Source organism: Geosmithia morbida (genome assembly GCF_012550715.1).
Source record: "Geosmithia morbida isolate 1262 chromosome Unknown scaffold_2, whole genome shotgun sequence".
NCBI lineage: Eukaryota > Fungi > Ascomycota > Sordariomycetes > Hypocreales > Bionectriaceae > Geosmithia > Geosmithia morbida.
The window spans coordinates 1,409,940-1,436,309 of NW_023336189.1; the positions used below are offsets into that span (position 1 = coordinate 1,409,940).

General features: G+C 54.7%; 9 protein-coding genes across 9 annotated transcripts; 5 read left to right on the forward strand and 4 right to left on the reverse strand.

Annotated features, from left to right (window-relative positions):
- Positions 1-5,747: 5,747 nt before the first annotated feature.
- Positions 5,748-7,268, forward strand: GMORB2_4066 (arrestin (or S-antigen), N-terminal domain protein; the record flags this gene model as incomplete). The annotated part of the gene is made up of 1 exon (XM_035466042.1): positions 5,748-7,268. One exon carries the CDS (start codon positions 5,748-5,750, stop codon positions 7,266-7,268), a length of 1,521 nt encoding a protein of 506 aa, XP_035323879.1.
- Positions 7,269-9,312: 2,044 nt separating this feature from the next.
- Positions 9,313-14,115, reverse strand: GMORB2_4067 (lysophospholipid hydrolase; the record flags this gene model as incomplete). The annotated part of the gene is made up of 3 exons (XM_035466043.1): positions 9,313-10,676; positions 10,887-13,771; positions 13,826-14,115. 3 exons carry the CDS (start codon positions 14,113-14,115, stop codon positions 9,313-9,315), a joined length of 4,539 nt encoding a protein of 1,512 aa, XP_035323880.1.
- Positions 14,116-14,611: 496 nt separating this feature from the next.
- Positions 14,612-15,825, forward strand: GMORB2_4068 (uncharacterized protein; the record flags this gene model as incomplete). Its single annotated transcript, XM_035466044.1, has 3 exons — positions 14,612-14,675; positions 14,744-15,072; positions 15,139-15,825. 3 exons carry the CDS (start codon positions 14,612-14,614, stop codon positions 15,823-15,825), a joined length of 1,080 nt encoding a protein of 359 aa, XP_035323881.1.
- Positions 15,826-15,840: 15 nt separating this feature from the next.
- Positions 15,841-16,490, reverse strand: GMORB2_4069 (ribonuclease P/MRP protein subunit POP5; the record flags this gene model as incomplete). The annotated part of the gene is made up of 2 exons (XM_035466045.1): positions 15,841-16,208; positions 16,274-16,490. The coding sequence occupies 2 exons, from the start codon at positions 16,488-16,490 to the stop codon at positions 15,841-15,843; spliced, it is 585 nt and encodes a 194-aa protein (XP_035323882.1).
- Positions 16,491-16,837: 347 nt separating this feature from the next.
- Positions 16,838-18,962, forward strand: GMORB2_4070 (gephyrin; the record flags this gene model as incomplete). The annotated part of the gene is made up of 2 exons (XM_035466046.1): positions 16,838-17,114; positions 17,314-18,962. 2 exons carry the CDS (start codon positions 16,838-16,840, stop codon positions 18,960-18,962), a joined length of 1,926 nt encoding a protein of 641 aa, XP_035323883.1.
- A 477-nt stretch (positions 18,963-19,439) lies between these two features.
- GMORB2_4071 (V-type H+-transporting ATPase 21kDa proteolipid subunit) lies at positions 19,440-20,344 on the reverse strand (the record flags this gene model as incomplete). The annotated part of the gene is made up of 4 exons (XM_035466047.1): positions 19,440-19,548; positions 19,621-19,938; positions 20,033-20,159; positions 20,287-20,344. 4 exons carry the CDS (start codon positions 20,342-20,344, stop codon positions 19,440-19,442), a joined length of 612 nt encoding a protein of 203 aa, XP_035323884.1.
- A 538-nt stretch (positions 20,345-20,882) lies between these two features.
- Positions 20,883-21,384, forward strand: GMORB2_4072 (uncharacterized protein; the record flags this gene model as incomplete). Its single annotated transcript, XM_035466048.1, has 3 exons — positions 20,883-20,929; positions 21,000-21,147; positions 21,232-21,384. The coding sequence occupies 3 exons, from the start codon at positions 20,883-20,885 to the stop codon at positions 21,382-21,384; spliced, it is 348 nt and encodes a 115-aa protein (XP_035323885.1).
- A 705-nt stretch (positions 21,385-22,089) lies between these two features.
- Positions 22,090-22,990, forward strand: GMORB2_4073 (uncharacterized protein; the record flags this gene model as incomplete). Its single annotated transcript, XM_035466049.1, has 4 exons — positions 22,090-22,220; positions 22,363-22,468; positions 22,518-22,565; positions 22,658-22,990. The coding sequence occupies 4 exons, from the start codon at positions 22,090-22,092 to the stop codon at positions 22,988-22,990; spliced, it is 618 nt and encodes a 205-aa protein (XP_035323886.1).
- A 199-nt stretch (positions 22,991-23,189) lies between these two features.
- Positions 23,190-26,074, reverse strand: GMORB2_4074 (chloride channel 3/4/5; the record flags this gene model as incomplete). The annotated part of the gene is made up of 4 exons (XM_035466050.1): positions 23,190-25,184; positions 25,258-25,325; positions 25,387-25,639; positions 25,883-26,074. The coding sequence occupies 4 exons, from the start codon at positions 26,072-26,074 to the stop codon at positions 23,190-23,192; spliced, it is 2,508 nt and encodes an 835-aa protein (XP_035323887.1).
- Positions 26,075-26,370: the final 296 nt, after the last annotated feature.

Below are 26,370 nucleotides of genomic sequence, written 5' to 3' on the forward strand. Positions count from 1 at the left end.
TACAAGATGACCAAGGAAGCAAGGCATACCCAGCACACACGGGGAGGATGGGGAGGGTGTCAATCGATCAATGACGCTATGATGAAGACAGTGTCTTGTCGGTCCGGACCACACACACACACACACACACAGAGAGAGAGAGAGAGTGTGTGTGTGTGTGTTTGTGTGCAATGTACATACACGCATGGGAAAAAAAAGAGGATCAGATCGGTAACGCGTATTGCATACATAAGAGTGTCGAGTACTGATAGGGATGTGTCATGAGAGTACGATATTACGAGTACATCGTTACGAGCTGCGGTACTCTGCTGTCAGAAGTCTCATGTACGTAAAGACGACGTCAACGGCAGAGACGGATCGGCAACATACGGGTACATATATACCGGTACACGTACACATACTCGCACACACACCAAAAAAAAAAGGTGGATATAAAGCAGCTACAATTGTCGGAAGGGGGGAGGTAAAAAAACATACCGGACGGAAACGAAAAAAAAAAAAAAAGATGGTGTGAAGGGGGAGGAGCTTCTATTCCGTCCGGTGCCTGGATTGTAACTCTTGGTATGCGATGCGACGATGAGTAAGCAACGTGATGAGTCTGTAGATGGGGTTTGCAGGATCAGCTCTCGAGTTGTATGATACCCATGACATGGAGAGCAGGAAACAATGCTACTAGTGATGTTACTCTGCGCGCGAGTATATAGAAGCTGCCTGTGGAGGGGAGATGGGAAAATATGACAATGACTGTCGCAACATATGACTAACAAGACTTATCAATCAATCAGCCACTAGTGAGATTTCACACACGAAAGTGGAGAGAGAGGAGAGGGAGAAAGAAGAGAAGAAAAAAAAAGAGAGAGAGAGAGAGAGAGACAGAGAGAGAAAGTTGATATATTCACTCCCCCCCTCCCCCCTCCCCTTTCTCATCCTAGGTTATATCTTACATCTCATTTTGATTTTCTACCCAAATCTCCCAGTCGCGTGTGAGAGACTCAAATATACCCAGGACCTATGTCGGTCTATTGCTCAAGAAGATAATTTCATGAATCATACAACGAGCCAAGCCTGTAGAGGACAGCAGGTCAAGGTGTACGGAGTAAATAATACGGAGTACAGATGGACAAGTCCAAGAGCCAAGACCCAGAACCCCCCCAAAAAAAAGAAGAGGAAAATATGGGAAATGGCGGGAAGGACCCAGATGACCCGTGCACCGCATTCTGGAACGATCGGACTGCATGGACCTTTCTGTATATAGAAAATAAAGAGCATATGACCTAGGGAACGAAATCCACATGGCGTGACGAGTTGATGGGAATCCACGGGGGGGGGGGGTAGATGTAAAGAAGAGGTATTGCGATATCGGGAGGTTGTACCTGTAAAAGTTTTTCCTTCTTTTCTTCTTCTTCTCTTCCATCTAGAGAAAGGGGGGGGACGGTGTGGATGGATGGGAAGATGGACAAATGCATCGGGGAGGATGGAAAGGCTCATGAGATTGGATGGAGGATATGAAGCATCTCACGATACAAGGCAGACTCTGATAATCATTTGATCGACAAGATTCGAGGATTGGGGCTAGGGAGTCTTTTATCGATTTTATTGATGGATTAATCTGATCTGTTTGATCTTATTGGTAGAAGATTTTGTGTGTGTCAGATTGTCAGTCATCTGCTGTGTGTTTGAAGTGTGTGTGTATGTGTGTGTGTGGACGGCCGTTTAGAGATATTTTGCCGGTGTCGTCTTTTACCTTTTCTTCTTCTTCTTCTTCTTCTTCTTCTCTCTTCTTCTTCTCCTTCGCTCCTCTCTTTTTCTTTCTTTTTTCGCCAGAGGTCAGTAGTGGTCAGTGGTCAGTGGTCGGCAGTCGCAGGCTCACCGAGTTTGGTGGTCACAGTTCGGGTACGAGCAGTGACAGGCGTCCATCACCCCCCCCCCCCCCCCCCCCCCGCGGGTTCCGTGGTGTGGTGTACCCTATCAACACAGGGAGGGGCCTACCTACCGGCCACAGGGCTTGGCCCGGCGCACACAGGACAGCTCCCAACTGGTAGGAACTCCCGTGGGCTCCGTCTAGGTCAGATCAGTATTGCATGATGACACCTGTGAACGGAAACCCGCAGAGGGCCCAGGGCCCATACAGGTATGATCTGGTATTAGTCATCTACTCGTAGTGATATGTAGGTACATGCCCGTAGTATCGGCCGTAGTGATCCTGCACAGCACGCACGAGTATCTACAGCCTACAGGGCACGCCCACAGGCCTGTCCACAGTCGGCTCTGTCGACGACACCAGGAGAGCAAGGGTATACGGGTACCTCTTTTATCACCAAACCTCTCTCCCTTATCCTCCAATAGAGGCGAGTACGTGAATCCCCGGATCTTCCTCATGCAACTGGAAGCTTAGCGTGATACCGCCGGATTGCTCTTTGATAGTCTGGATGCCTCCCCCTCGTCTCTCTCTCTCTCTCTCTCTCTCTCTCTACCGACCACACCATATAACATGATACTCGATCATGCACAAGAGTAGAGAAGGGGGGAAGAAAACAGAAGGCGATTTCACAACATGATCGATGATTCATCATCCTTCACCCCATCATGCGCGTGTGCCTGCAAAACAAGGTGGAATGTCTACCTACCAGCTTTTCTACTCCTGCCAGCAGATTCTCTCAGATTCCTTCCCAGGTTCGGGAAGAGAACAGAAAGAAGACGAAAAGATGGGAGGATGAAGAAAGAATGAAGAGAAAAAAAGAAGAGAAAAAAAGAATAAAAAAAAAAAAGAACGCGCTCTACGTAAATAGGCAGGTCGGCAGCAAGCGTCGGGGGAGCTACACGTAGCCGCTAGACTCTACGTAGGTATTAAGCTCTAACCACGGCCCATCGTGTCATTGCTTGCGTCGGACCTCCATACTCTACGCATCCTCACCGGAAAAAAAAAAGAAAAGGAGAAGAGAAAGAAAAAAAACGGTCGAATGGATCGGCCAGTCTAAGCCCCGATAGAAGAAGAAGAAAAGGAAAAGACGTCTTCCTTCTCTCCTCCTCTCCTCGAGAGAGAATACGAGATGGAGATGGAGGGTGAGAGACGGGAGAGCGGATTGTGCTAGGAATTCCTCTCTCTTCTCTCCCCCCCCTCCCTCCCCCATGGTCCAGAAACTCCCGGAACACTCAGATGAAGAAAAGAAAAAGAGAGAGAAGAAGGGAGAAGAAGGAAAAAAAAAAAGAAAAAAAAAAGAAAAGGTGTGGAGGGGTCCGAACTAGGTTCCCACCCGAAACTAGCAAGGGCCGTTTCCCTGTCGTCCTGCCTGTACATGCACATGTAGGTGTTGTAGGCCATGAGCTTCTGTCCCTCTAGTCTGGCACGTTCTCGTCGGACCTGAACCCAGGAGGTGGGGAATACATACACCCCCCTCCCCCTTGTCTGCTCTGCTCCTGTTTCTCTCTCTCCTCCCCCCTCAACTCTCGTGTGTCTCGTTATGGTTGGAATACTTCATCGTCCGTCATGGACCTCTCATGCTAACCCCGTGGTGTCGGAGAGTGGCGTACCCGTCCGGACTCCCCCCTCCCCTCTTCTCCCCTTCCTGAGCGGTGTGTGAAAGGATGGGGGGGGGGGGGGGGGGGGGGGGGAGAAATCTACTATCGGCTTTATGTGTGTGTGCGCGTGTTGCCTTTCCTTTTGTTAGGTGATGACTCTGGATGATGGGGGTGGGAGGAAGAGAGAGAGAGAAGATTCAGGAAACTCGTGCTGATGATGCCTTGCTACACGACGGGGGTTGGTTGGTTGGTTGGTTGGGGTTGGGGTTTAACCTCAGCACGGCGATGCCTTCGCTTCCCGGTGCCGCCGTGGGAGGTGGGAAGACTCCCCCCCCACCATCGAATACGTACCTTGCATGATATTGAGCTCACCATAACCAGCCAGGATACTATGACTACATGCAATCTGTATTATGTAGTCATACAAGGCCGACTACGAGAAAGTCACCTCCAACTCACGAATACTCTCGTACATGTGCTGAAAACAGCGTCATAGGAGACACAGAGAGAACGAGTTGCCGCTCTGGAGGGGAAAACAAGAAAAAAAAAAAACCCCTAAAAAAAGAAAAGAGGAAGGAAAACGTTCATGTTTCCTCCCACTCTCCTCGTCAGAGCCTCCTCAATCCTTCCTTCTCAGTTCAAGATTGTCAGGGCGAAAAGTAAGAATAAAAATAAAAATAAAAATAACAGTGACAATAAAGAAAAGAGAGGAAGGGGAAGAAGAAGAAAGAGGGCCAGAAGGGTTCCTCCAACCGCCGGGGAGAGGGGTGTGCGTTCAATGACAGAGAGAAAGAGAAGAGGGGGAGGGTGAGGTGTGACTTTCACAGGGGGAGAAGAAGGAGAAACAAAACGCTCTTGGGTGACTGCGCACGAATTGCCGAATGTTTTCCTATTTAGGAGATATTCTCAAGTAACAAAAATTCGACCGAGACCCAGTATTCGCTCGCCATCGACATCCTCGGGACCTTGTTACGCCTCCCCATCCCCAGTATTCCGTATACAGAGCCTTTGGAGTACGGGGAGGGGGGGGGGTGTGTGTGTGTGGTGGTTGGGTTTAAGTACTGCTAGTACTTTGGCAGCAGCAGCAGCGGTAGCAGTACTGGGTAGCGGTAGCAGTACTGAGTAGTGGTAATGAGCATTAGCAGTAGTAGGTATCTAGTAGGAGTATCTAGTAGCAGATCTAGCAGTAGCAGTGGTGGTAGTGGTGATAGTAATAGTAATAGTAGTGGTAGTAGTTTGTAGTAGCAATAGCAATAGTAGTAGCAGCAGTGGCAGTAGCATGCAGTAGCAATAGTAGTAGCAGCATGTAGTAATAATATATATACATATATACATATATACATATATACATATATACATATATATATATATATATATATATATATCCATACATGTATCGTTGTATACTCATGCGGCTCGTACTGTTACTATCAAAGACTTTTTTTCACAGAGAGTTGGGAATACTTTATAAGCTTCCTCTACCCGTACAAGTACTGCCACCGATACTCGTACATGTATATGCGGTAGCCACGTTTGATACTTCGTAATACTGTCGAAAGGGGAAAGAAAACGACAAGTGTATCCGTAACGAGATCCACACGCTCTATACCCAGTAAAACGCCTATTCACTCTCTCTTTTTTCTTCTTCTCTATACACCACGTCTGGACTCTCTCCTCTCTCACCACCCCCCCCCCCCCCCCCCCCCCCCCCCCCCCCCCCCCCCCCCCCCCCCCCCCCCCCCCCCCCCCCCCCCCCCCCCCCCCCCCCCTCCCCCTTTCCCTTGGTTATTATAAAGAAGACGGACATCCCTCTTCCCCAGCATCCCATCATGTTCCGACGGATGTATCTCTCCGTGTTTCTATAACACGTCCATCCCATTCCCAGTCGCGTCTTGGTCTTGTTGGATTGCATCATCAACAACTTCATCGCCATCATCAACATCTTATTGGGCTGCCTCTTACACATTGCCACCTTCGAATTCTTGTCACCTCGGCTTCTCTAGTCCTTGTTCTTGTTCTTCTTCTCACTCCTCTCCTCCTCCTCCTCCTCCTCCTCCTCCTTCTTCCCTCTTTATATATCCTTATATATATATAGAAAAGTCCACGCATCCCACATCCTTTTATACTATCCATCTAATACATCATCTCTTGAGCTTACAGCTCTCAACAACTTCCTCTTCACGCCCTCTGGTGCTTCCTCCCCCTCTCCCGATAGAGAGAGATACGACATGTCCAACGTCTTCGACGCCGCTTCCCGCGGACCGGCAAGGTCCAAGGCGGCCCCCGTGTCCGTCGACGTCAGGCTGGACCAGCACTTCACAGCGCGGGTGTACACGTCCGGTTCGACGGTGCGCGGCAGCGTCAGCATCGTGTGCCAGCGTGACACGCCCTTCGAGAGCGTGGACGTGGTCCTGATCGGCACCACCGCCACCCGCCTCGACTTCGTGCAGTCGTACACGTCGAGCGCGGTGCGCAACTTCATCAAGATGCGCATGCCCATCGCCGCCGACGCCCTCCCCCGCCACCGCACGCTCGAGGCGGGCAGGACGTACGCCGTCCCCTTCGACTTCGTCGTCCCCCACCAGCTGACCGTCAACGCCTGCGACCACGGCTGCACCGCCCCGGCCGTCCAGGACCAGCACCTCCGCCTCCCGCCCACGCTGGGCTACTGGGACGGCGACGACCAGGCCCCCAACGTGACGCACGTCGAGTACGCCGTGCGCGCCCGCCTCTTCGGCGCAGCCTCCCGGACCACCACCACCACTGCCGCCGCCGCCGCCATCGAGACTCCCCTGCTGGCCGAGGCCAAGAAGATCATCAAGGTCCTGCCCGCCAGCCCGGAGGAGCCCCCGCTGGCCGTCACCCGCCACGACGAGCGCTACTGCCTCGTCAAGACGAAGCCCATCCGCAAGAACCTCGTCGGTCCCAAGGCGGGCGAGCTCACCGTCGAGGCTGCCCAGCCGCGCGCCCTGATGATCCACCCCGACGGCTTCGGCGCCAACCCCACAGAGGCCACCGTCCGCCTGCGCTGGACCGCCTCCGCCTCCGCCGCCGACGCCGACGCCCCTCCACCCCCAAAGATCCACTCGGTCGCCTCCAAGCTCGTGTCGACCACCTTCTTCGGCTCCGCCCCCTCATCTGTGCTGCCAAACCTGGGGCCGAAGACCACCTACACCCACAACCAGATCCTCTCCTACTCGGTCACCACCAACCTGGCCACCACCCGCCCGGACAGGCTGGCCTGGTCCGTCGAGCAGTCCCGTCGCGACTCGGGCTACATGAGCGGGTCCTCCCCCGACGCCGCCGCCGCCTCCGCCGCCGCCGCCACCACCGCCACCAAGATGAAGGGCAGCAGCAGCAGCAGCAGCCGCAGCAGAAGCTACTCTGCGAGCATCGACATCCCCGTCTCCGTACCCATCTCCAACAAGAAGGCCTTCGTACCCACATTCTACAACTGCCTCATCTCCCGCACCTACACGCTCCAGCTCGTCCTGTCCGTCGGCCCCGCGAATACGACCCTGACACTCAACGTGCCGCTGCAGCTCGGCGTCGAGAGCCGCGTTGGCGACCCAGCCGGCGGCCCCGATGCCCTCCCCAGCTTCGAGTCTGCCGTGGCCCAGGATGAGGAGGCAGAGGCCGACGAGTACCTCCGTCCGCGTATCATTCGGCAGCCCCGCGGGCCGGCCCAGATGACTGGTAGTCTTCCCGGTTACGGGGACGTCACCGGTCGGTCGGTTGCGGCTTATTGAAGAAGCTTTGATTTAGCACCCCGCCACCCCCTTTTCTTTTTGTGTGGTTTTTTTTTTCCAGTATGGCGCTTGGATCTGTTAAGTGAAGGATTTGCTATGTTTCAGCGTTGCACGAATTCCCCCCCACCCTTCTTCTTCTTCTTCTTCTTTTCAAGCGTGCGTGTTTTATACTACACCTATGGTAATATTGGGAATGGAGTTGCGATGACTGATGGATACTATTACTATAACACTTTGGTGCATTGTGACGGTGATTATGACTCATGACGAATTAATGAAATACTCATCTGCCCATCAGACAGACATCATGCCTTTTAACCATGCACGAATATGAATTTTGCCAGACTACCTTGTTCTTGTTGTCGATGACACCCCCCCTCCAGACCTTGGATGTCGTGGATCTGTCACGTACTTGTGCACAGATATGGCTTAGCCGTGAAGCAGCACTTGGTGGATCAACTGGGCGATGTAGAGTACACTCGAGTGGAGGACAGGGTAAGAAACAGGTTCATCAAACACCGTTACGGGTGAGGCCCTTTACGGGAATTTGGTCCATGGTAACATGACAATCTACGCGTAGCAGTAACCCTCACCAGCAAAATCAGCCATTGAAGCCCGAGAGCACCTGACATAACATATCCTCGACGGGTGTGCCTCTTTTGCGACTGACCGATACGACACGACGCCTTCGGTGGCACTCGGTGACACTCGGTGAGCGCTTGGGGCAGAATGCCTCGAGCCCTATAGACGGTCCTGGGCGTGCTGGTTCACTCTGGTTCACTTTGCTGGCTGTCGTCTGTCCTGTCCAAGGAAGCATTCTACACATACCAGGTCAGTCTCTTCTTCGTCTGCCCAAGGTGATAGAATGTGCGACTTGCTGACAGACTTGCTTCTGAAGAGGATTGGTCCATCAAGGAGCTACGCAGACGGGCAGCAGCTCCCCCTGCTAGTCAACAGGTGACGGCACTCTGACGAGACGGAGCTTCAGGGGCGGCTACTACGACCCGCCGTTCGTTGTGCCAGCCGGCGGGCCGGCACGAGGCGGGGTCGGCCGGCCTCCTGAGCGGGCAGAGAATCCCGCTCAACTTGGGCAAGGTGCTTCCGAGAGACCGCACCAAGGTGTCGGACACGGTAGCCGACCACGGCGCCTTCGAACTCCCGCCTAGCCCTCCTGTCCTTCTGACTGTGCGTCCAGGCCCCCCCCCCCCCCCCCCCCCCCCCTCAGCCTTGGTGCTTGCGTCTGGTCTCGTCCGCCCTGCTCGCCGGCCTCGTCCCTTCGCCGTCATCTCCGTCGAGCTCCTCTACGTCCTGCAGTCCGTCTGGCACGACAGGACCGGCTACTGTTACGTCATTCGGCTTCCTGGCCGCCGCCTCCACCGTCATCGCCCTCTCCGTCGCAGAAGTCACCCTCGTCGCACGCTGCATGTATGCCCTCCTCACCTGCACCATCGGCTTTCTCAGCGCGTACGCCTTCGTTCATAGAATATACCGGTGCGCTCTTCTTTCCGTCTCCCCTCCTCCCCTCCTCTGCTAACCAGTCACGACTACAGGGGATTCGATATCGATTAATGTCCTATGCTCGAATGTCATCTCTTTCGTTTCTTCCTGGTTCTCTGTGGAAGACATCTTCTTCTCCAGTGTTGGTCGGCCGGGCTACGTATGCCACAGTGTTATATTTTGAAATGTAGAGAGTACGGAGCACACTCATGATACTGTCTTGCCTTGCCATTCACTCAGCTTCAGCCACAGAGCAGTCTATCTTGTATAGATTACACCATGTACACTTCATAATCGTGTCCACTATAATAATGAAAAGAAAAGAAAGATAAATTCCAGTGTATTGCTTGCTTGCCAATGCTACTCGTGTTCTCGTAATGCCTGCGTATCAAAAGCATCTGCTGCCGCATTGTCCTGCCCAGAAGCTCATAGAGGCTCTTGCATGCCCCATCAATCTTGCGTTTGCGTTTGCTCCAAACAAGTCTGGAGCTGGTGACAGCAGAACCAACGGGGATCCATTGTTCTTTCCCATCGAATGTGAAGGCTCCTAAATGCTTGCGCGTCTAGGCGCCGTAGTCCTACGTAATGCTTGCTTGGCCTCCGTCTCCTCCATCATAGGGAAGCCTCCTCGCTCCCGGAGCTTTCGTAGAAACTCTTCGCCGTACTCACGGCCAACGCGGTAGATCTCATCAAACTTGCCAAACTCGAGGGTGCCGTACTCGTCAATCGGCGGGCGCATGTAGATACACCCAGGCATCGTCTTGGCTCGCTCCAGAGCATCAACACTGGACACGTAGGCCAGACGGGCCTGGATCTCGGCTAGCGTTGGCGGGTTCGGGTGCGACGAAAAGGGGTTCCAACGGTTGAAGAAAGCCCACATGCCAGAGAGTGAATCTCCGTAAGTCTGGGGCGTATTATCGTCGATGGCGCCGACGTCCACGGCGAAGATGATGTCGATGCCCAGAGACTTCATGTGCGACACTGTTAGGTTGTCCACGTATCCACCGTCGAGGAGCATGCTCCCTTCGTCGCACAATGGAGGCAGCAGACCGGCCAGCGACATGGACGCTCGGATGTACCTCCAGGCGTAGCCGCTGGTGTGGAATTCGACTCGACTCTTGCTGATGTTGGTCGTGTTGCAGTAGTACTCGAGCCAAAAATCCTCGATCTGTGTGTCACCCATAGCCTTGAAGATACCGCGATTGAACTCGTGACCCGTCGTGTAGGATGCCGATGGGTACGTCAAGTCCAGGGCAAACCGCCACAAGCTTGCCATCCGACCAGCAAACTTCTTAGCAAATCCAAACATGGGCACAACATCTGCATGGCGAGCATACAAGGCACCCACAAACGATCCAATAGAAGTGCCTCCGACGACGTCGATCGGTATGCCCGCCTCCTCTAGTGCATGGATAATGCCAATATGGCTGATACCGCGAGCACCACCTCCGCCAAGGACCAAGCCAATCGACTTGCCACAGAGTCTCCGGGCCAGTCGATGGAAATCTCCCTTGAGGGGGGTGTCGGGGGAGTAGTACGGTGCGTGGTGCAGTTTTCTCGACGTGTACTTCTGGATCTCCGCCTGAAGCACCTGGACTCTTTCCTTGAGAGCTAGGCCTAGCTTCTTGAACGGTGGATGTACAGGAACCTCCTTCATCCTGAATGCCATCTGGACGTGGAAGTGTCCACCGTTGATCCACATACGGTTCCTCAGCCACGCCCTGGTGAGCCCTGGTTGAGAATATCGTTCCGTGTGGAGTAGTACCATTGTCTTGCGAGCTGTCGACTTCATGCCTAGCATGAAACGTTCGTATTCGCCAATCGCCGGCGAGCCTTCCGCCAGGCCGACTAGCAGGATACTGTCGGCCTGGGAAATGCAAGTCTGTGTCCATGGCGAGTTGACATTGGTATCTGCGCCGAGTATTGTGTCAGCAAAAACATGTATGATCCATCACAATCTGAGAAACATAACAAGAAACGAGGTTTTAGAGATCAGGAAAAAATTAGAGTTAACATGTACCATCAGCGGCTGTGCCTTTGGACATAGGGTTTGTTCATCATGCAAAAAACAGAATGTGGGGCGAGAAAGAAGAGATATAGAGTGCAGAGGGGTGATCTTACCAGCGACGTATACGACAAGACCGTACTTCTCCTCGAGGTCGGCAAGGTACTGGGACAGCCTCAGCTTGCCCATTTTGTTGAACGCATGCTTGCCTAAGTGCTTCAGAATAGCAGCTTGGTTGAGGGAAGTGGCCCCGTTGGGTGGCCCGACCTGGGCGAGAGCGTTCATGAGACGGTGGCCAAATTCGACCACGGGAACACCTGCTGTGACGGGCAAGATGGCGACGGTACGCAGGTTCATCGTTGCCTCTCTCTGGCTCTGGTTGGGGCTGGTGCCACTCTCCTTGTCCAGGTGCAGAGCGGGATCATCAAGCATGGCCCGCATGCGTGAGGCAATGATCTTGGAGATCTTGATGGTGATGTTCGGATGCTGCTGAGCAAGGCTGTTGACCAAGGTACGCGGAAACTTGACCACCTCTGTGTCCCGAATAGCATGCAGAGTTCCGGCTCGAGCCGTTTCGGTCAGGACTTCAAGCTCGCCCACGCTTTCGCCTTGACCAAATTCGGCGCGGACGGTGATGCCCCCTTCTTTCTTCTCTTCAACCAGACGAAGACGGCCATTGAGAACGATGTAGATGGCATCACTCTCGTCCTTGTCATGGAAGATAACCTGACCAGCATCGACTTGGACCCACTCAAGGGCGAAATCAATATACAGTATCAAGCGAGGCAGGGTGTGCGTCAACCTCTTTGCCATGGTGAGGAGGATGATGGGGTACCTGTCGACGACGCGCTCGAGGGATGCCCGTGGAAGGAAGCCAACGTAAACGTCTGTCTTGGCCACCACGTCAATGAACGATCGGTACGAGGTCACGCTGCCGACATATCCAGCAAGTCCGCCAGGCTTGACCAGAGCGACGCTGCGGCGGCGGAGAGCCTCACCCTTCTTGCCACGCGCTTTCGAATGGGCTTCGCCCTTCTCATCCATTGTCGGGAATGTTTCCGAATGAGGCATCTCCGGAGTCGAGGACTGGGTTGATAATTTCTCTGCGGGGGCCGTGGACAAGATATTCTGTGAGTCCCTAGGCGACGTGGTGCCGATGTCCAGAAATCCATCGATGACGTAGTATAGCCCAGGAGCTCGCTCGCCCTGGTCGACCAGAACAGAACCTTTGGGGAAGAAGACAATCTCAACCTCATCCATCAGCTCTTGAGACAGAGCTTGAGAACTAGGTGCCGAATTGAACGCCACGCCGCTGGACGTGACAGATTCCGAGTCACCATCTACCGAGCCATCGAAGGGACCGATAGACCCAAATGCGTTGTTGGTGTTGTTTGTGTACAGAGCCCTTCCTCGTCTCGAATCGAGGGCAACGAGCCTCGGCGATACATCTGTGGACTCGGGTTGCGGTGTTGCAGAGCTCCCACCATCTAAGCCTAGTGACTTGAACATGCATTCGAGGATGGCCATCCTGAATATGCTGTCCTCGTCTATCGTCTCGCGGGGCTCCAGAGGAATTCGGCTCTGGCCACGAGAATCAAAGGGATTGTACGATCTCTGGGCCAGAGGGCTGACATCCTTGTTGGAATCAATATCGAGCGAATCCTCATGCCGTAATTCGCTGGATGCTGCACGGCCACCTCCCCGGGCGGTCTGGATGCTGGTCAACAGGTCTCCAGGGCCGGCTGAGCCGGCCGAGCCGTGTGTCGAGGTCGTTCTATTCAGAGGGAAAGTGGGTTGTCTCTTAGACATGGCATGGAGCACAGCCTCCTTACGCAGGGTCGTGCTAGACCTCCGACGCCCTGGGCGGGCAGCCGGGTTATGCAGTGCGATTCCCTTAGACCCTTCGCCTTCACTGATTCGTTCTCGTTCGCGGCTGAACTTCTCCTTGAGTCGAGACAAAGCCTCGCCTCTCAGGATGTTGGGAAGCTGGCAGACGGTGTAGTTGATCATGTTTTTCTCAGTTCGGAGCACCTCGCCTGTCAAGCCGAGATAGTTGAAGGCATGAGACAGTGTGACTCTCTGGAACCGCGAAAGGATGACATGGACAACATGTGCGGTCGCCTTCGGATAGACCTTGATGAGCCTGCGGAATGCGCTGGCCGGGATGATAGCAATGGTAGTATCGACAGTTGCACGGGCTATGATGTCTGGATGGGCCGAGTTGGTAGTCTGCCTGTGGGGCAGTTGAGGACGGCGCCCCGTTTGGTGTCCATCCAACGACATCGGGGGTATCTTTGAAGTGCTCGTTTCTTCATCCGGCAGAGGCTCAGCCTGGTGAGACGGGTCGGCCGGATGAGGCGTGGAAGAAACAGACATGCCCAGGCCAGAAACCCCAAAGCCCTCGGGTTTGTGAAAACTGTGATGACGACGCGAGTGTCGCGAAGGCGTCACAGGGGGCATGGGGGGCGATTCTTCCTCTCCCGGAGGGCGGAGCTTGACATCTTCTGTAAACAGGGACATGATGGAGAAGAGCGACGACATGGGCGCACCGTTCCGGACCTCAGTAAGGAGCTGGTACTTCTGGTGACCCGGAGGGGCATCATCGTCGTCCTCGTGGCCGTCAGCGAAGTCGCCATCGGGAGATCGCGAGTGGATACCGGACTTGACGAAGATCTCAACGAGACCGTCAACGACGATGCAAAAGCCCTTTTCCTCCTCGAGGTTGATAGTCTCGCCGGCAATCAGCTTACGCGTCTGCATGCTGCGAGTTAGTTCATGGAAGACGGGCCGTTCAAGGTAGCCGAAAATCTTGATGGCGCTGAGAAACTCGTCCAGGTAGCTGGAGAGGCCGGCCTTGATGCCTTCATCATGCGTGTCAGGAAACAGGTCGACTTCGGGTTCCTTGCGCTGAGGTTCCGGAGGCAACCTCGAGTACATGTTGAGTATTCTGTAGCGAACAACCCAACTAACAACTGAGACAACAGCAGCCATGACGAACATTCTGAAAGAATCAGTCAGCACATGTGCAACCCGGCTTTTGGGAACTGAGACTCACAGTGTGGTAGCGTTCATGGTTATGGTCCAGCTAGTAGAGAATAGTGTAAAGAGAAAGGTGGGAATATTAATAGTTGCAATGCGCAAAACCCAGTACAGGATGATGGAAACGAGGTTGAGGATAACATAGATGCTCCAACCGAAAAGGCCCAACCATCCGGTGGGAGCCTCTTGTCCAGCGGCCGTCATCTGTTGCGTGGCCGCACTCATGGCAGCAGCCGTGAGGGAGACGCTGCTGGGGTGCAGGTCCCCAGCCACGTCGACGGCATTTGACGAGAAGCCAGATGCCATGGCTGAATAGTTATACAGGAACGCAGCATTATGCAGAGAGCTGAGTGGCTCTTGAGCGCAGGGGGCTCTGCTTTGCCGCTGTGCGATTCGAAGCTTGAGGGGTGAAGAATTTTAATGATTAAGAATCCAGGCTTTCAGGAAAGAAGAGCTTGCCATTTATGATTTTCCAAAAAAGAAGAGACCCACCTTTCGTCACAGCGGACAGGGGGCTTTTGCCGTGGTTCTTAGGCGGGCCGACAGTTACGCCGGGAGGCTCGCCCCGCCACCACTACCATCACCACCCCGTCGTATTCAACCGGTACGTACCGTTCTGCTAAAGAACTTCGATTTTTGGTGGGGTTGTATCACTGTCACGACAAGGATATCGTCCGACTCGGCCTAGAACAACAAGAAACGAGGCTGCGCTTCCAAACTGTCGATGCTGGCTTCGACAATGTCCCCTTGATACGCAACTCTCTCATTTCTAACCCCCCTCTGTCCGACTGGTACATTCCCTATGCCCTTCGCTCAGCTTGTCCTCGGTAGCCCGGGCTCCGGCAAAAGCACCTATTGCGATGGCAGTGAGCTCGACTTTTCTTCTGGTCATCCTCTTGTCATGTGTGCGTATATCTGACAGTAATACCTCTAGTGCACCAGTTCATGGGTGCCATCGGGCGTGCATGCTCCGTCGTGAACCTCGATCCTGCCAACGACCACACAAGCTACCCGGTTGCCCTCGACATTCGATCCCTCGTCAAGCTCGAGGATGTGATGAAGGAAGAGCGGCTCGGACCCAACGGCGGCATCTTGTATGCCCTCGAGGAGCTGGAGCACAACTTCGAGTGGCTCGAGAATGGCCTCAAGGAGTTTGACCAGGATTATATCATCTTTGACTGTCCGGGTCAGGTAGAACTGTACACACATCACAACTCGTTGCGAAACATTTTTTCGCGGCTCGAGAAGAAGCTCAACTTTCGTGTAGGTTGCTCGGGATTGTTGCTCTTGGCTCAAGTTAGATGGCTCGATTAACGCGTTGATTCACAGTTTGTATGCGTCCACCTGTCCGATTCCATCTGCCTCACACAGCCGTCGCTATACATCTCCAACGTCCTCCTATCCCTCCGAGCCATGATCCAGATGGACATGCCGCACGTCAACGTGCTGTCCAAGATTGACAAGGTCCACACATACGACAGCCTCCCCTTCAACCTCGACTACTACACCGACGTCGATGATTTAACGTATCTTACGCCGGCTCTCGAGGACGAGTCCCCGGCTATGCGCACCGGCAAGTTTAGCAAGCTCAACGAAGCCATCTCCAACATGATTGACAGCTACGGCCTGGTTCGGTATGAGGTGCTCGCTGTTGAGAACAAGAAGAGCATGATGCACCTGCTGCGCGTGATAGATCGGGCGGGCGGATACATCTTTGGTGGGGCCGAGGGTGCCAACGACACCATCTGGGCCGTGGCCATGCGTAACGAGAGCTCGATGATGGATGTCCAAGATATACAGGAGCGGTGGATCGACAACAAGGAAGCTTATGACCGGGAGGAGCGGGAAGCCGACGAGAAGCAGGCTGCGCTGCGGGGCGAGCAGGACGGCATGGAGTTTGAACCGCCACACCCCAGTGCACCGCAACCCAGCTCAGGAGACATGATGATGGATCCCGACTTTGGCGACATGTCGATGCCTGCCAACAGCGGCATCCGGGTAGTAAGGAAGAAGTAATGCCATATTTTTTTTTCAACCGTCGGCGTCCATCATAGACTCGTCATTGTCGTCGCTCTCGTCATCCGTGACATCCATTGCCACAGACTCACGCCCATCGGAACCGGAAGTGTCCGGCAGTGATGATGACAATGTAGACGTGAATAAAGAATGCGCATGTTCTGCCTCAGCAGCGAGAATATGCATCCTAGCCTGGCGAATAGCTTCCTCCTCTGCCTTGCGGATAGTACCGCTGACGCGTACAACGCGGAAGATGCACGGCTGACCACGGCCATCTTTGGCAGGAACATGGTCCATAAAGGTCAAAGCGGCCCAGAGCATCTGGTAGTGAGCTCTGGGGCAGCGAATGATGAAGGTGGATGTCGCAAGAGACAAGTACTTGACTGTAGAGGGGCATTCGTGTGAGCAAGGGGCAGTAAAGCAAGGGATGAATGAGACTGGAGCATACCCCAAATCGTTCCATCTAGTGCACCAGATCCATATTCACCAAAGAGCGTCGCAATCTCCGCCCTGATGGCCTTGAGCAGAGTCTGATGCGTGAGCTTGTCAGTAGTCGGTCGGTGCTGCACGACGCGGTTGGGGACGCTGCCACCACCACTGGCAGATCCTGCATCGGGCAGATAGACGATGTTGACCAAGAGATATCTCTCCTTTAGTCTGACCATTTTTGCCCGTCGATCTGCGCGCTCTGGAATGGGGGGCTGAAGAGTTTGAAGGGAGCAATGCCAAGTATGAGTAGGTGACAAGAGAAGGAGATGCTGTTTATTGGATGGAAAAAAGCGGTTTAGTCGTCATATTTGAATGTGGGGCACGCGCCACTAAGAGTTGGATATTACTCTCACACGACATCATCAACAATCAGCGACAACGACGACGACGACAGCGACAACGTCGTTTATTTTTCTTTCCCTGAGGATAAAACGGTACTTGGCCCTTTTTTAAACCACTTTGTAAGAATTTACATATATATATATATATACGCGCATTTGCATCTCGCCGTGACGAACCCACCATGTCCACCAATCCTCTCAAGGCGGCTATCCTCGTCATCTCGACTACGGCTGCCAAGGACCCCACGACTGATGCATCCGTCGCAGTGTTGCAGGATGTTCTGCAGGACCAGGGACCCGGCAAATGGGAACACCCCCCCAAGAGCGCCATCGTGACAGATAGCGTCCCTGCTATTCAGAGGCAGATCATGGCTTGGACGGACGGGTCTGACGCCCCCAACCTCATTGTCACCACTGGAGGCACCGGGTTTGCCGTGTCTGACGAAACACCTGAGGCAGGTTGCAGCCTCTGTCTGTGAGGAGATGAGATGAATATACTCTAATCGAATCATATAATAGGCTGTATCGCCGCTGCTGCACAAGGAAGCGCCGGGCTTGGTCCACGCTATGCTTGCCGCCTCGCTGTCAGTGACGCCCTGTAAGCCAGCCCCCCCTCCCCCTTCCTCTCATCACAATATGTCTTAACACCCAGTGCCAGTTGCTATGATGTCCCGCCCCGTCTGCGGAGTCAGAAAATCGACCGTCGTCGTCACCTTGCCCGGCTCGCCCAAGGGAGCACGGGAGAACCTGGAGGCCGTCATCAAGACTCTCCCACACGCCTGTCTACAAGCGGCAGGCGCCGACTCTAGATCCCTTCACGCCGGTGGCGTCAAGAGGCTCGAGAAGGAAGCGGAGCATGGTCACAACCACCATAGCCATGGCCACCATCACCACGGGCACGGCCATGGTGCCGGTCTCGTCAGGCACACTAAGCCAGCGGATGCGAAAAGCAACCACCTCTCCAATGACCCCCAGTTGGGCCCCACCAGACGATACCGCGAGTCCCCGTACCCCATGAGGTCTGTCGACGAGGCACTGTCACTCATCTCAGATAACACTCCTGAGCCCGAGGTTGTCACGGTACCAGTCAACAGGTCGCTTGTCGGGGCCGTGCTGGCCGAGGATGTCAAAGCCAAGGAGAGTGTGCCCGCGTTTCGCGCGAGCATCGTGGACGGGTATGCCGTTGTGGTCCCAGCAGATGGTGTCTTGAAGGGTACGTTCCCCGTGACGGGGGTGTCTCACGCCGCACCGGGAGAGATGGGTCAACTCAAGGAAGGTGAAGTGGCGCGCATCACGACGGGAGCGCCTCTGCCCCCAAGTGCTACGTCGGTCATCATGGTGGAGGACACGACGCTCAAGAGCATGACAGACGACGGCATGGAGGAGAAGGAGGTAAGCATGCAAGTGGAGGGGGTCAAGCCGGGCGAGAATGTGCGCGAGGTAGGCAGCGACGTGGAGGCGGGGAGCACGGTGCTGCGCCGGGGCGAGAGGATATCCGGCGTGGGCGGGGAGATTGGTCTCCTGGCGGCGGTGGGGGTGGGATCGGTTTCGGTATATCGACGTCCGGTTGTGGGTGTGTTGTCGACGGGGGACGAGATTGTCGAGTTTGACGAGCGACCCGGCGCGCTCCGCATGGGCGAGGTGCGCGACACCAATCGCATAACGCTCATGTCGGCCGTGGCCGAGTCGGGCTACGAGGTGGTAGACCTCGGTATCGCGCGCGACAAGTCCCGCCGGCTCGAGGAGACGCTGCGCGACGGCATGCGCCGCGCCGACGTCGTCGTCACCACGGGTGGCGTGTCCATGGGCGAGCTGGATCTACTCAAGCCGACCGTCGAGCGCAACCTGGGCGGTACCATCCACTTTGGCCGCGTCGCTATGAAGCCCGGCAAGCCCACCACCTTCGCCACCGTGCCCGTCAAAGACATTTCCGGCGGTGGGCGTCGCCAGCAGAAGCTCGTCTTCAGCTTGCCCGGGAACCCGGCCTCTGCCCTCGTCACCTTCCACCTCTTCGTCCTGCCGGCCCTGCACAAGCTGTCGGGCACCAGTCCTGTCGGCCTGCCCAAGGTGCCCGTCACGCTGGCCCACGACTTCCCCATGGACCCTCGCCCAGAATACCACCGTGCTGTTGTCGCCGTCGGCAAGGACGGCCTTCTGTCTGCAAGCAGCACGGGCGGTCAGCGCAGCTCCAAAGTTGGAAGCCTGAGGTCTGCCAATGCCCTCGTGTGCATGCCCAGCGGCAAGGGAAAGCTGGAAAAGGGAGCCAGGGTTGAGGCCCTCATCATGGGACCTATCCAGCCTGCATGATCCCCCCGTGGTTCGCAAATATCCGGAAGGAGGTAATGGCCTCCGGTGGGTGAGCCTTTTGCATATATATCATATCAATAAAGTCGATCCTTTCAAAAAAAAAAAAAGTTTGTTTCGACGCTGCCTGCCTGTCGATGCTGTGCCCTGGTAAACTTCAGCTGGAGATGCTCTTCAGCATGAGCACATCTAGTTACTTGTACATGTTGATATCTCAAAACAAGGCCTCTTCGTCTCCTCAAATTAGCCTACCCCTCCGTCTCTTCCGAACGCCAGACCAAGAAAAAAGTGACATAAAATAAAATGAACAAGATAATCTGGCGCGATGCATGGTGGTTTTCACTCTGTCCTTTTTTCAAAAAGAAGAAAGCCGAGGACTTTAGCTTACAAAACTCTGTCTCTTTCCCTCTCTCCGTCCTGGTGATCGTGTAGCATGATTCAAGACTCTGCTTGCATGAACCCGATTGAAGAAGAAGCTTATCAGTTCTTTCCAAACTCGGGAGCCTTGCTGGAGACAAGAAGGCCGATGATGAGACCGAACAGGCCGAGAACGGAGCTGAAGATCTCAATGACAAGAATCCTCACAAATCTGTTTGGCAAGCGGTGTTAGCAGATGGGAACAGCAAGGGATAAAGCTTAGGGCGTAGGAGAAAATGCGTACAGAGTGGGATCCGCAGCGTCAGCAAGAGCAGCACCGCTGCCATTGATACCAACAGACACACCGCAGACGAGGTTGCACAGGCCGACGGTGATGCCGGACCAGAAGAGGGCGTAGCCGGTGTAGTATGAGTCGGCCGAGTAGAGCTCAGCGCCCGTGACGGCGCTGACCTTTGCGGAAAAGACGATGGCCATGATGACGCCGTAGATGGCGACGACCTCGCAGAAAATGATGGAGATGAGGTTCTTTGTGCGGATGCGAGGGGCCTTGACACCACCACCGAGGATAGACGAGCCGGTGATAAAGATGCCCCTAGAAGGCCTTTTAGTTAGCCTCATGTGCAACGCTTGTTTCTTCTCCATCCCCATTCCTCTTCCCACTGATACAAATAGATGGAGCAGGAGGAGCTACATACCATGCTGCGCCGACGACAGACAGACTAATGGCCAAGGCAATACCAATAGAAGCCCAAGCGTAGGGGGAAACAGACTCGAGAAACTCTCCGACATTGAAGGACTCGCCGCTGCCGGTGAACAGCATATCTATCCACCACACACACACACACGAGGAGAGGTCAGCAAGTGTTGCCTTGGAATTTCATCTTTGTTTCCTCCGCATCGAATTGGGGTCATGGAACTGTTCTCCTGACGTGTTGGTATTAAAACGTACAAGCTCCCGCGAGGGTCAGGAACGAGCCGACGCCGCCGACTCCGTATTTCAGACTCATGATTCAATATTCGTATTCTGTCGTGAGGGCAGGAAAATGGAACGATGAGGTCGGGGTCGGGGTGGAAGGGAAGCCGAGTGTTTGCTGTCGATGGGGGGGGGGGGGGGGGGGGGGGGGGGTCGTTGGATGGAGCTGGCGTGGCTGTCGCGACAACTTTCAATGGGGAATGAGGCATCATTCGTTGCAGCTGCCGGCCAAATTGGGGGGAGAGATTCCAGTAGATCAGTCACATGACGTGCCTGTGTCGTGGCTTTGCTTTGCTCCAACATGGGCTTAGTCATTATTTAACGCCACCCGCATTATACTAGTGCTTGTCATTATCCCCTCCCCCATGACTAGGCAAACCAGACCTCACTTTCAACTCGGCTTCTAACCCGGCAGTCGCTCCTTTTTCACCTACCCATCTCGGAGGGTGACGATCAAACGATAAAACGCCTGATTCTTGGACGTCTCTTTGGCTACAAAATAAGAGACTTGCGTGCACAGAGAGAGAGAGAGAACCGAGAACTACAAACAAAGGAAACGCAGGGCAGACAATATGGCCACGGGCGGACAATCATTCTACGAGCTGTACCGTCGGAGCAGGTACTAGTCAAACCAATGCTACACAGACGAGAGAACCAAATTGGCTAAACACACAGTTGCGCATCAACAGCATTGGGCTCGCTCTGACAGACACGCTCGATGACCTCATTAGCGACGAGCGCATCAACCCGCAGCTGGCCATGAAGATTCTCGGCAACTTTGACCAGGCTATTACCGAGGTGCTACAGAAGAATGTCAAAAACAAGCTCTCTTTCAAGGTACTTTATCTCTCTCTATCTCTCCCTTCTACATTTATCTTTGGAGTAGGCTCGTGGCTAATGTCATATGCGATGCGCTCACAGGGAAGCCTCGACACGTACCGGTTCTGCGACGAAGTTTGGACTTTCCTCATCAAGAATGTCTCCTTCAAGATGGATAATGGAAACCCCCCTGTCCACGCTGACAAGGTCAAGATTGTCAGCTGTAACGCCAAGAAGCCCGGCGAGGGTCCTTGATTGATTCTAGGCTGCTGCTGCTGTACTCTGCTAAGTAGGGATAGCCAGGGAGGGAGTTCGATGGGATGGATGGATGAATATTGTGGTCGGAGACAGAGGAGATATGCTGTGCAATAGGCCTTGGGTCTCCCCCTTGGGATGAATTATGCATCGGGACGGCGTTTCAACAGTTAATCCTTGGCTTGTTTCTTTTATTTTTCTATTTCTTTGCGTTCATCTCATCTCAAAAACATCAAGATACAAGGCTCAAAGCACATCTTCAACGACCAAGCTTAGGGGGAAAGAATGAATATGCTTGGCAAATAATACTTGACTACAGTGTGCACTACCCGGGAAAAAAAAGAGCACATACCAAGTTAAACAAAATAAAAATTAAAAAGGGGAAATATAGATTGATTCAAGATGCTCTTTATCTTCCACATCTGAACGCCCTGGAGCTGCATTGTGGTTGAAATACTCCCCCATCAATGATTAATTGCCATATTCCGAGGCCCGCCAACCACTGTGCAGCCAGCGGATTACTACGGGTCCTCTCGGTCCCACGTCACAGCCAGAGGAGCTCCCTCACTCACCCACCCAAACCCTCTCCTTGCTCTCGACATGGCTCGTCAGCGCAAGAAACAGCAACAGCAACAGCAACACACGTCCTCATCCACTTTCACGCATACACTAGGCACAGCAGACACAAAGAAGGACACGGTAACAATGCCGGACAATGGCCTGCACGTCAGCGGTGGCGGCGGCGGTATCGGTTCATGGAGCATACGTGCACAGTGGATGCTGTTTGCCGTTGCCAGCGGAGCGTGTGCTGCATTCAACGGGGTCTTTGCCAAGTTGTAAGCTGTTCTTGCCCTTCTCCCCTATTAGCACATGGAGTGTTGTGTGTATTCTCTATACTGCTAGTATTCCATGGCCTGCTCTCACGTCTTCGTGTGTGTCAATTGGATGTCATCATTATGTTCAATGACATGCTGACAGAAGTCTCAGGACGACAACGACCCTCACGACAAATATATCCAAGGGTATAGCCGGTTTCGTCGGTCTCTCCTCCATGGAGGGTGCAGTCGAGGTCTTCTTTCGAGCTGTAGGTTTCTTCTCTCTGAACCATTCTCTCCCCCTTTCTTTACTGACAGCTATACGATCAGACCTTTTTCGCCTTGAACCTGGCATTCAACGCCGTTGTAAGCAGACACCTCATGCAAGGGAGATAAGAAAGGTGAGAACGAAAAAAAAAAAGGAAAGCAGCTGATAACTGGGGGGGGAGAAAATTTAGATGTGGTCACTTTTCACCACGGCCCTGGCAAAGGGCACCTCGACGACCCAAGTCTCCATAATGAACACGTCGGCCAACTTTATCCTGACAGCCTTCCTCGGGTCCATCATCTTCTCCGAGTCTCTCCCGGGAATGTGGTGGGCCGGGGCGGCCCTGCTCGTCATCGGCAACGTCATCATCGGACGCAAGGATGAGTCTTCTCCCAGCTTGGACGAGGCAGAGGGCGGCAGCAGTGTCCCGGCAGGGAGCCGTGGCGACGGGTACGCACCCGTTGCCACCGCGGCGGACGAAGACGTAGTTGATCTAGGTGACTTGACAGAGGACAGGAGGTAGTAGAGATGATGGCACGCGCACGAGGGATATAATATTTAGTACTTTCTATAGAAGGCATTGTCCAAAAGGTGAGAAAACGAGCAGTAGCAGGGAAAACAGGCCATACACACACAAAAAAGCCAAACAAAGAACGCCCCAAGAATTAGAGAAAGAAGAGGAGAACAAGCGGAGAGAGCAGACGGATACGGACTAGATAGAATCATCGAGTCTCAAGTTCAACACCCTCATCTAGAAGATCCTCCGTACCATCCAGAATCGACTCGTCCCTGCCCGAGACATCGCTGTGATGCAGGTCATGACGCTCATCGAGACGGATACGCCCGCCAGACAGGCTGAAGACCTTTGCCGAGACCCAGGAGCTGGCCCGTCGGATGATGGCCCAGAGCTGCTCCTCACCCTCGACGATGCGGTGGTTATCCTTGGGATTCTCGGCGGCCTCGACCTTGACCTGGTACTTGAGGCAGTCCTTGACGGTGACGAGACCTGTCAGCTGGCCCTGGTACTCTACCAGGATGACGCGGGGACCGATCTTTCGGAAGATCTCCATGACGGTCTCGAGGGGGAGGCGGGGGTGGGCGGTGACCGGGGTGGCGTCGACGAAGCGGCTGAAGTCGAGCGTGGTGGAGGCCATGGAGTCGATGTTGACGGTGACGGTGGGCGTCATGGGCACCGCCGCGGCGCCGGTCGCGTGGTTTGGCGGCGGCGGTGGTGCGAACAGGCACCGAGCGTCGGGGTTGAGGGGCCGCTCGCGGCGGATGCGATCGATGGCGTACCGAAGCTCCGTGCTGCCGATGTAGCCGACCAGGATCTTCTTGGACGACGAGTCGGCGCTGCCCTCGATGACGGGGAAGCCCTGGTACTTGTCGTCGGATAGGAGGTTCTCCAGCTCTCGGAACGTCATGCCGTCGACCGGCAGGGTCACGACAGACGTGCGCATGACGCGCGACACGGACACGCCAAAGTTGTGCTCGTGCTTGTTGTCAAGGAAAGGAAAGCCGCTGAACCAGATCATGCGGTCCGCTATGCCGCCGCTGCCGAATTGCTCGCTGACCGTCTTGGTGACGCCCACGACGATCATGGTGGGCAGGATGTACGTCAGCGCACCCGTCAACTCGAACATGATGACGACGACGGTGACGGTGATGTGCATGATGCCGCTGAGGGCTGCCGCCGCCCCCAGGAAGGCGTACGTCCCCGGCGTGATGCACGTCTCGTCGGGCTTGCAGGCCGCGAAGAAGGCGCTATCCGGCGACGCTTCGTGCAGGGCCTGAACGACGATGCCCATGGCGCGGCCGAAGGAGGCGCCGACGGCCATGGACGGCACGAAGATGCCCGCCGGCACCTTGCATCCGTACGAGATGATGACAAGGAAAATGCGCAGGGCCGTGGCCAGGGCCAGCGAGACAATGTTCTCGAAGCGCTTGTCCGGCTGACACAGCCCGTCGTAGTCCTCGGTGCCCTCGCACTCGAGAAAGAGGATCTCCATGCTCTCCGTCATCTCGATGCGCAGGAAAGCGTTGGGGTAAGCGACAATGGCCGTGAAGAAGGCCAGCAACAGCGCCTCGAGAATGGCGTACTTGGCCAGGTACTTCTTGCGGAATTCCTGGACGCGCAAGTTCCACTTGATGACGAAGGCGCCGTACAGGCCGCCGAAGACGCCGAGAAGGATGTAGAAGACGATCTCGAAAAAGTGCCACTCGCGGTCGTACGAGACTTGGAACATGACGAGCTGACCGGTGCGGAAGGGGTTCATGGCCGCCAGCACCGCCGTCGCCACCAGGGCGCAAAAGTAACTGCGCCACATGGTCTTGAGCGGGAAGTAGTTGGATATCTCCTCTAGCGAGAAGAGCACCCCGCCGATGGGGCTGCCGAACGCCACGGCCACACCCGCCGCGGCGCTGGCACTCAGTATCTCGCGCGTCTTGGACGCGTTGCGCCGGTACTTGTTGAACAGCCGGGATATGACGCTGCCGGTGCACACAGCGTAGTGCACGGTAGGGCCTTCCTTGCCGACCGACAGCCCAGACCCGATGGCCAGCGGCAGGCAGAGCGACTTGATGGCGAGCGTCTGGACGCTTAGGAAGCCCTTCATGACGAAGCCGGCGACGATGCACTTGATTTCGGATATGCCGGAGCCGGCGGCATAGGGTGCGAAAGTCTTGACTAGGGTGGCGGCGACGAATGCGAAGAATGTCTGTAAATCAAGGGTCAGCCGTATATATTCGGAGGGCGCGCAAGGCGCTGGACAGGGGATTCGGGAAACATACAGCAGAGGCAATGTAGATGGCATAGTTGAAGGGTTCGAACCCGGTCCAGTGCTGCCATTCGGTGCATCCTGTACAGAGGGTCAGCTCGAGTCGAGGGGGTACGCATGTCATGTGGTGGTGCCGACGTACCGCTATCCTCGCCCCAACAGCAAAACTTCTCATTGAGGTACCAGGCGGTAGTGCAGTGACCGAGCTTGATATCGGAGAGCCACTCGGTGATGATACTTAGCAGGGCGGCGTTGAAGCCAATGGCGATGCCGACTAGGGTGACGACTATCCAACCCTGGGCAGCGTCATATGACTCCCAGAGACGGAAGCGCCATCCCGACGAGCCCCGGTTGTACAGTCCAACGGCTCTCCTCCTCCTGGCCTTGCGTCTGGTCTGTTCTCTCACGGAGTCTTGCACCCAATCTGCGAGGATATATATATGTCAGAGTAACTGTTCGGCGCATCGGTGTTCCCCCTTGTCTTTGTTCTTTATTTCAATTTATTTTTTTGTAGCGGATCGGGTAAATTGTACCTATTGTCGAAAAGTCCTACGCATGGAAGATGAGGGTCAGTCATGGAAACGAGAGAATTTGATTGATGAGAGGAAGAGAGGGATGATTCTGCCAGAAATACACACCTCATATCGTTTGATCTCGGCGAGCTCCTCCTGGATCTGGGCAGTCGCTCGCGGATTCTCGTCGTCATCGTCATCGTCGATTACGTCGCCCTGCTCGGCCTGGGAAACGGCATAGGACAGACGGGAACTCAAGTGCGACGAGCCGCGGGCGGGAGGGGGGTTCCGCGAAAAGGATGTCGAGCTTGCATTCATGACGCTGACCGGCAGATCATGGCGAGCGCGGGGTGTGGGATCTTGAGGGTGAGATGCAAGTCGTAGGACGCACTCGGCATTACTACTAGGTACGGCTACTAGTAGTATTACGAGTAGTCATCGTAATAGACTGGAACTGGATCTGGTATTGATTGGATGGAGTCGTGGCCTTGGCGATGTTCCGTTCCATGGAGCCCAGGGGCCAGGGCCAGATGGTCAGTGCCCACTGCCCACTGCCAATTGCCAACTGCCCACCCAGGACCACCACTGAAGCGCTATTGGAGCATGCAATTCCC